Source organism: Limanda limanda, chromosome 11 (assembly GCF_963576545.1).
Source record: "Limanda limanda chromosome 11, fLimLim1.1, whole genome shotgun sequence".
Lineage (NCBI taxonomy): Eukaryota > Metazoa > Chordata > Actinopteri > Pleuronectiformes > Pleuronectidae > Limanda > Limanda limanda.
The window spans coordinates 16934046-16942982 of record NC_083646.1 but is presented as its reverse complement, the minus strand read 5'-3'; the positions used below and the strand labels follow the sequence as shown (position 1 = coordinate 16942982).

Here is an 8937-nt window from a genome sequence, read left to right as displayed (position 1 = left end):
GAATGACAGCAGAACGTGTGAAAATGGGACAAAACCAATGAGTCAAACCAGCTGGGGGGGATGAAGATAAAAATGTTTTTGTGCAATTTGACACTGGATAAGATGACTAGAAAATTGTCTTAATAAGAACTGAGTGTATTTAAAGCAAGAAAAAAGGCAACAAACTTTAAATTATTGCAAAAAGTTACTGTACAAATGTTTTGTATGATTCAGTAATAATCGTTAGTGTACAGAAAAGACAAAGAAGAAAATATCTAATGGCCCTTCAGGAAAAGTCATTGTTTTATCTCTAATCGGACCTAGTTGGTATTGTTCGGTTTCAAGTTCTCTGCTTAAAACAATGTCTGTCAAAATGTGGACATAAATGTATTTTTGTTTGTTTTCTTCTGAGATCTCCCCCATGTGGCTGCCATGTGCTCAAGTCTTCAACCCAGAAGAAGAAGTTAAAACAAACAACACCATGGAACAGACCCAGAACGGCCGTGGCTGCAAAATGAACACTCAACAGGGAGTCCTGTTCAGAGACGTGGCCACTGGCACCAATAGCCAATACGTTTGTGGAAAGTACTTTGCTATATTTGACTTTGTTAGATGTTTCACACAGGTTCATGAGTAGGATGAGTAGACACAGTTGAAGATCTGACATTGATTTTCACATCCCATACACATAGAGTCAGTGATCTACAGAGCTGGCTAGCTTTCACAAGGGCACACAGGATTTCTCTAACAGAAAACATGTTCACAACATCTAGGATCAGAATACCCTAAATATACTGTATGATGATCCAGTGGTTAGCAAGAAGGTTCTGGGGTCGAATCCCAGTTCAACAGGGCCTTTCTATTTGAACTTATCTGCCTCTTCCCACATGAATGCAGGTAGACTGGGGTTACAGGAGGTTAACTGGAGACTATCACTTGACCATAAAGGTGTGCATGTGAGCAAGGATGAATGTTTGTCTCTGTGATACCCCGACGACCTGTCCAGGGTGGACCGCACCTCTGGCCAAATGTCAGCAGGGATTGGCTCCACCTGCCCCCCAACCCCCAAAAGAGCAGTATAGATAGTGAGTGGAGGGAGGGAATGACATATTTTTGGTGTTGACCTATTGACATTTCACAATTCTTCTTAGCAATCATACAGAGGTGGTGGTACCTTTAATAAGGGGATATTTGCCAATATAAAGCAGCCCTTTCAGAAGTTTGAGTCTACTAAATAGTCTTGTAAGAAATATGTGAGCAAATATTGAAAATGTCAAAATATTTATTAGATAAAGATAAAATGATTAGTCGTTAAATCGATTTGACTATTTTGATTATCAATTAATTGATATTCTAACATAAATGGCAAAAAAAGATGTTTTACCAAAAATGTCTCTTTTGCTCTGACACAGTGTTGAACCAACGTGTCTCAGGCTTTTCTAATATGTTCCATTCACTGCCTCCTCCTGCGCATGGCCTCTCTTAGCGCATCCTCTTGTCATGCGTCCTGAGATTTTTCCACACTACATGTTTTATTAGAGGAAGCCAGTTACATCGTCCGTCCACTGCCACCCACCATAAGTCACATCTGCTTTGTCTCAGCTCATGTACATTGGTGTAGAACAAATAAACCATGAGTGAGAGATTTGTGGTGGCCTCCCAGGCTGTTCAACCCACCGCATGACAGCAAATTGAAAATATGAAGAGTACTCAGCTTTATGTTTGAATCTGTGGAGAGAGAGACAGGAAACATAGCTCATAGTTGAGAGAATAAAACGAAGTGACAAAGACGCATATTTCTGTGATATTTTCCCTCAGCCACCGTGCTAGTTATCCTCACAGTCACCAGTAAATCTGAGGGTTGCCAACAGCTAGCAGAGGCTTCATTTGTTTGGTCAATTGTTGTATAGGTGTACGGCCCATGCATCCGGGTCAGGTTTGCATGCTGATTGTGTGATTGCAGTGTTTCTGGAAGGTTTATGTTGAGGTTGTAGCTGTGATGCAGTGGAGGCTCTCACATGAGACTTTTAGAGTTTGGTCCATGTCCCATCCACTAACATGGAGGAGCCAGTGTATATGATATCTGCTGCAGCCAGCCACCAACGAGGCAATCAAGACAGTTTGGCTTCACCATCCTAACATACAGTCTCAATTAAGAGGCTGCCTCCTTAGGTTGGCCCGAGAAGGATCCATTCCTTGGGGCCTTTGTTTCTCGAGCATTGAGGGAGGCATTTGTCAGCCCAATTTAGTGGGTACTTCTAAACAGGATAGTCTAACTTTGCACTGCTTTGATAAAATTGGTCTTCAAAGGCAGACTTGGAAGGATGAGTCCCCTCAATTGAGACACAGCCTATGACTGGAACCAGAGGCAGACTTAACCATTAGACAAAGGTCTGCAATTGCCTTTTGCCCCATGAAACACACAATTACATTTATGGTTAAGAGAGTTTTTTACTTTTCATTAATTTAGCATGTTATTCTACAAACCCATTTGCTAAAATTGCATCAGTCACATCATATCTATGTAATCATATCTAGGGAAGTGCTTAGGTCGGAGCCTAGAAACCAAACACTAACCTGTTCTACTGTTGCAATAAACGTCTAAACATGAGCTGTCTGTTGAACTGATCGTTTTGTAGAAAGCATAATGTTGACCATAAACTGTTAAAACAAAAGAACCTTAAAAATCTGGATAAAAAGGGAATATAAGAAAATCTAAGTTTCTAGATGTGACAAGAACAGCCTCACATAAAAATAAGGTACAAAGAAGATGCCTTAACCTCGGCTGACTTTGCCACACAGACTGCTGACCACAAATGTTAGTGTATCATCAGTTGCAAAATGTAGCTGTACTGTCCATGTAAACTATGAGCAAATCTTGGTGAGCAGCGACTGTGTGGCCTGACCATTTGGCAGAAGGCTAGAAGCCAGAGAGCAGAGTCCAACACCAACAACCCGCAGGCCCACAGACAGACTGTGTGATCTGTCTTTGTTTAGAGAGGACTGTGTCAAACCTCAATGTAAAGTGGTACTGAAACATTTCTTACCACAGGAGGATGAAGTGAATTTTCAAGGCAACCTAAAACACGAGGGTGGTGACAACAAAAACGTTAGATCAAGGACAACTGGACGTGGCTGTAGATACTTGGGAGACCTTTCACCTCTCATCCAAGACAACTCTTCATTTCTGAAATTAACTTTTATAAATAACCATGATGTGGATGTCTGACATCTCCACAAAGTGTAAAATCTCAACAACCACTTGTTCTACCGAAGACCCCCTGTAGACAAAAGAGACGCTTTTTAAGGTGCTAGCGCCCCTTCTTCCTGTTATTACACCATCTCCATCCATGTACCCCTGTCTGTCTTCTTCCATATGTAACCCTCTCCTCTTTAAAGCGGTGGAAATATTTCACAGATACCATGAATGTACGTATGCAGACTTTCCACCTCGTTCCTGGGAGATATCACAGTTTGCCACCCTGTGCCAAGCTGTCACACAGCAAATAAGCCTGTACCATTAAGTTTTCCAGTATGTACATTTGTATTTTTTTTACTATTCACAATTCATCCATTAACAGCTGTCAGATCAGCTGTACAACAAGTTACTGTGTGACAATTAAAGACAACCAAATTCACCTTTTCCCCGGCAGTAGGTGACTATTAAAGAGTTGTTCCATAGAAGTGGTTAAAGAGCAGAGATCCACAAAGTCTGCAAACACAGCCGTGCCAAGTTCGAAATTCTTCAACTTCCACCTGCCAACAGTTTGAACAACACTCAAATAAGATTTTGGCAGAGCCATCCACTGCCTGCTGGAATCACAGGTCATTCTCCTGACATGGAGGCCAAATTTTTCATTAATATAGGTTCTTTGGAGAAATCATTTTTAGGGTGGCGGTAAATAGTTTCTAGATCACATATTTTAGATACCAAGGTGCCAAGAGTAAGAAATTACTATGTCAACAGATGACAAATAAATGCAACTGGTAGCAGTGGTTGTAAGCAAGTCAAGTAACATGAATAGAAAATGTAGAAACTTATAGTTACTGTCTCCTTAAAATAAATGCATGTATTTAGTATAATTCTAATCCCTATTTCACAAACCTTCCTTCAACAAATATCAGATACATTTTAAATTAGTGTACTGGATTAATAACACTATACTAAATGCAATAATTTCTTCTTGAAATGGGGTTTCCTTAGTAATGTTTCATTCATTTTCACATTAATTAAGTTCAGTCTAATGGCAGTTGATCCACAAAAATTGGCGATGTGAGCCTTTCACAGGCTTATCTGTGTCAGCATTAATGTTTACAGACATGCACCAATAGATGTGAATTTATGTTTATATTTAATCTAAAGAAATATATTTTTTGTTAAAGTAGAATTTGTCTGTAGTTGTGTTTTTTTTTCTTTAGTTATTCATTACAAAGCGTGTGATTTAACTGCAAAATGTCAAGCTGCAATTACGATTCTTTCATTTAAGTAGTTAGTTACAATTATCTTAATATATGATTTGGACATATATTGGTATCTGAGATTATTTACTTCTTAAAATTGGCATCGCTCAAAAAATCCATAGGGGACGGCTTAATAACTGAGGGTCTGTAACCTTCATTAACATCATAAGAAAAACTTGTGTTATGTACTATTTCATGTCAAAATGGCTGCTGTGAAACAGGTCTGTTTTCACACTGATTATAATCAGTCTGTCACCTCTAACAAACCATGGTTGCCCTTCATATTTGTCACCTGCAGGTCACACTTAGATAAAAAACCAATGAGGCCCTGCAGCCATCTTGCTATGACACTGCTAAATAAACTAGCATTAAACCCATATACAGTCTATGATTAAACCTTAGCAGAGTTAGCAAAGTAAGCTAGCTTACCTGGGACCAGGTGTGTGTTGTTGTGCAGTGGAGAAACCTGGTTCCGTTGTAGTATCTGATGGCCCTGGGTGACCTTGGTGTGTTTGAGTTGTTTCTTTAGAACAACACATCCACCTTTGTGTAAAGGTCACAAGGTTGCACTACTACCACAACTAGAGGCTGCCAACCTTACCTGCAGGCTAATGCTACGGTAGCATTTAGCTTCACGCTAGGTTTGTTACTTGGTCACATCAGGCCAGAAGCTTTGGCCGGTTATGTTTTTTTTGTCTGCTTGGTCTTATTCTTATTTTCTCATTAGCTGTGTCTCTGACAGACAAGGTGTCCAAACTGTCGCCCATTTCCACCAACTTCCTGCTATGGTTGTCCCACCTTCTTAACGGTATAACTCTGTAAAGTCTGTGAAGTAGGGTTGTTGTTTCTGTGGTTTATTTTAGTGTTATAGAATGTGTCTCGTATACAAGTGAAGAAACAGAGACTGCCATTCAACATGTTGAAAGATGTTTTATTTTACAAATAGGAGATTTATTTGATTTATTGTTATCAGTCTTTCTATTTTCTTCTATTGTATTGGGGGGGAATCAAAACTCATTGATCTCTTCGGTGACTTTCCATTCACAGATCCCCACAGCTTCCCCCTGGAATCTGTCCACATACCTCTGCCTGGGAGAAAACATTATACGCGTCTCTGACCAGATGTGCCGACCACAGTGTTTGACTGTGTTTCTATTTTAGGAAGCAGAAACATTTCTCCTGGGAATTAGAGGGTTTTTCCGTTCTGACCTCCCAGGTGGGGTTTGGAAAAAGGTCAAAGGGTCACCACCCAGTGTCGGTGGGAATATAGAGACTAATGTTAAAAGATGACAGAAATAACACTTCATTAAAAGAAATGTTTATGGGGGAAAAAATGAGTTACACTGACTTAATGACAAATTTACAAATATCTAATTTGAAGCCATTAGTATTAAAATAGATCCCATGAATATATTAAATGTGTATTTGAAATAAAAATACGTTATCAGAAAGTTAAATTGTAAAGTGTGAAACCTCTCTGTGTGTTTATGTGTGCGCACTTTGACAGGATCTCACAATAAAATGTGACTCTCATCTTCCTCCAACACTCTCTCCAGCATTCCTTCTTGTTTGTCGTCATGGTGCCAGCAGGACAGCTCCGCTATATAAGGTCCTCATCTCCGCAGTCCTGAGCCACAACGACAAAGAGAGTACAACCTTCTGCTACATCACAGCCAGAGAGGAGTGAGCGCTTCTCCCTGAACCAAAGGACTCACATCAGATCCTGTGAAGACAACACAATACTTCATTGACTGCAGATATATTTTTGCTTCTGCTCTTCTTCAACATGAATATGTCCAGTCTTTCAAATGGAGCTCTATTTTTCTTTTTTGTAACAGCGCAGGTAAGAATTTAAACCATAACTGAGTGTTTTATATTTTCATATTGAGGCACCTGGTTTATATGGTGGAAGCGTTTTATTTTCTAAATTTGATTTTCACTGTTGTAGAAGAAAGGAAGATGCTGTCCTTTCATTGATGGAATAACTCTAATCACAAAGCTTTTCCTATCCTAATTCGATTCGATTAATGCAAAACGTGTTTCCTGTCATCAAAAATAAGTCTCACTAAGCAAATGTTATTGAGGTTTACTGAAGTTTATGTTTGCTTTTCATAATGTGACAATTTATCAAATCTGTCACATTATTTGCAATAGGACAATCAATACCTTATACAATATTTTCTTTTATATTCTGTGATTCTTTTCTAAAATCATCTTGTATTTAACAGTTTAAGATAAATAATAGTTCATATTTAATAAATTACATCAAGCTTAGAAATGCACATTTGTAATACATAATATTTAATCCCAGTTGTCAATAATCAGTCATATTAATTTGTCTTAAGGGTTATAATAACAGAGCAAATTTGATTCTCTCCCACTCAGGTGTTTGCAGTCGTCTGGTCCCAGGCATGTCCTCGGAGATGCCTGTGTCCTAAGGACCCCCCCATGTGTCTCCCTGGGGTGCCCCTGATCCTGGACGACTGTGCCTGCTGCCTGGTGTGCGCCCGTCAGAAAGGACAGATCTGCTCTGAGATGAACCCCTGCGACACACTTAAAGGGCTGCGGTGTGATTACCCAGCTGACGTTCACAAGAGGGCCGGCATCTGTGCAGGTGAGTGGGCTGTTGTTGGAGCTGTTCTTCACAAATGCAAACAAGATGTCCAGAACAAGGCAAATACTAAGTACATCGAAAATTAAACAAAACCTTTCTGCCGACTTTCTCTTTTTCCTGCAGCTCATGAGGGACATGTGTGTGTTCTGGGTGGTTCCGTCTACCAAAATGGCCAGACCTTCTTCCCCAGCTGTAAGTACCAGTGTGTGTGTCGTGACGGACAGATCGGCTGCTTGCCCCGCTGCAACTTGGATGTGATGTTGCCCGGGCCTGACTGCCCCATGCCACGGAAGATCCAGGTTCCCGGGGAGTGCTGCGAGAAATGGGTGTGCGAGCCCCAAGCGAAGGCCAGTACACTGGTTGGCTTTGCCATGGCAGGTGAGTGGAGAGAGATGACACGGACCATACGAGCTGAACATACAGAGAGAGACACACATGCAATCACAGCTCCAGTCGCACTCCAGTGTGAGACAGAGGTAAAAGGTTATGTACATTTCACTGAGCTGTTCTGGGGTTAGGGAGCAAGATCCAAGGGAAAAGAGGAAAATAGAATAAGGTATGAGAAGGGAGGAGGAAACACAAAGGAAAGAAACTGTGTTGAAGTAGTGTAATAGACCACTCAGCTAGTTTCAGTCACACACAAGAAAGTCAGTGATCATGTTGGCCTCTGGTTTTCTCAGAATATGCTCATAAACTTTTGTTTCAAGAGGATTTACCCATCAAGAATATGAATTCTGGATATTTTCTACTGTTTGAATTTCTCAATATTGTATTACTATAATATTCGTGGATGTGTTGTTCACTTTAAAAGGTCAAACTTAACAGCTTTGAATTTTTTCATTTTTCCTGCTCTTACCCATATTCCTCTGTCCTTCTATCTGTGTTCCTTTAGCCTATCGTCAGGAGGAGACGGTGGGCATCGACAGCTGGGACCTCAGCCTGAACTGCATCGAGCAGACCACAGAGTGGGGCGCCTGCTCCCACAGCTGCGGCATGGGGGTGTCCACCAGAGTGACCAATAAGAACCGTCGGTGCGAGATGGTGAAGCAGACCCGGCTGTGTATGATCAGACCCTGTGACAACCTACAGGATCAGCTACAGCTGACTCAGCTCAAGGTAACTTTTCTCTTTTGAGAATCTACTTGCTGCATCATTTCTGAATGAGTTTCTTTATTTGTTTCAGTTTAATTCTCTGGCAGTTACATGATAATGTATTGTAAGCCCTTGTAGTTTTTATTCAGTTCCATGTGTCATTCAGTCAGTGAATAACTCTTTCTCTCCCAGCAGAAGGGCAGCAAGTGCCAGAGGATGGTGAGGAGCGACCAAGCCGTCCACCTCTCCTACAAGAACTGCACCAGCGTCCAGGCCTACAAGCCTCGCTACTGTGGCTCCTGCACAGACGGCCGCTGCTGTACCCCCCACAGAACCAGGACTGCTCTGGTGGATTTCCAGTGTGCCAACGGTAAAATCGCCAAGAGGCCAGTCATGGCGATCCTTACCTGCGTTTGCCACAGCCACTGCCCCAGAGAGAATGCCGCGTGGCAGCAGTCAGAGCTGGGATACAGCGGCATGAGGTTATAGGTCAACATAAGATCATAATAATGTTATAATGTACAGTAAATCCAGATTGTAGGTGAAGACTGTGTCTCTTATTGCAGGGATTCCTCGAGGTTGTTACATGGACGGTAGCATCCTTCATTTTACAAACATGAGTTGCATTAACTCAAAACTTTATATAAAGAAATTAGATGGAGACTGTCCACAACATAATACAAACAGTATGTAGGCCTTTAAAGTATGGCATACATTTAAGGAACAGATCATAGAGAATGAAATAGCTCTATATCTGCAGAGGGATTTTATCTTGTATCATCCTGTGGACA

The 8937-nt window shown here is 41.0% G+C and overlaps 1 protein-coding gene across 1 annotated transcript; it reads left to right on the top strand.

Annotated features, from left to right (window-relative positions):
• The first annotated feature begins 6226 nt into the window (after positions 1–6226).
• On the top strand, positions 6227–8635 carry LOC133014625 (CCN family member 3-like). The gene is made up of 5 exons (XM_061081888.1): positions 6227–6283; positions 6826–7054; positions 7178–7432; positions 7947–8170; positions 8342–8635. Exons 1-5 carry the CDS (start codon positions 6227–6229, stop codon positions 8633–8635), a joined length of 1059 nt encoding a protein of 352 aa, XP_060937871.1.
• Positions 8636–8937: the final 302 nt, after the last annotated feature.

Bases quoted from the DNA above. Each gene is read 5' to 3' on its own strand.
- LOC133014625 (XM_061081888.1), top strand. From the start codon at position 6,227: ATGAATATGTCCAGTCTTTCAAATGGAGCTCTATTTTTCTTTTTTGTA. The intron at 7,055-7,177 runs GTGAGTGGGCTG...TTTTTCCTGCAG, and splicing joins GAGGGCCGGCATCTGTGCAG to CTCATGAGGGACATGTGTGT. The intron at 8,171-8,341 runs GTAACTTTTCTC...CTCTCCCAGCAG, and splicing joins TACAGCTGACTCAGCTCAAG to AAGGGCAGCAAGTGCCAGAG.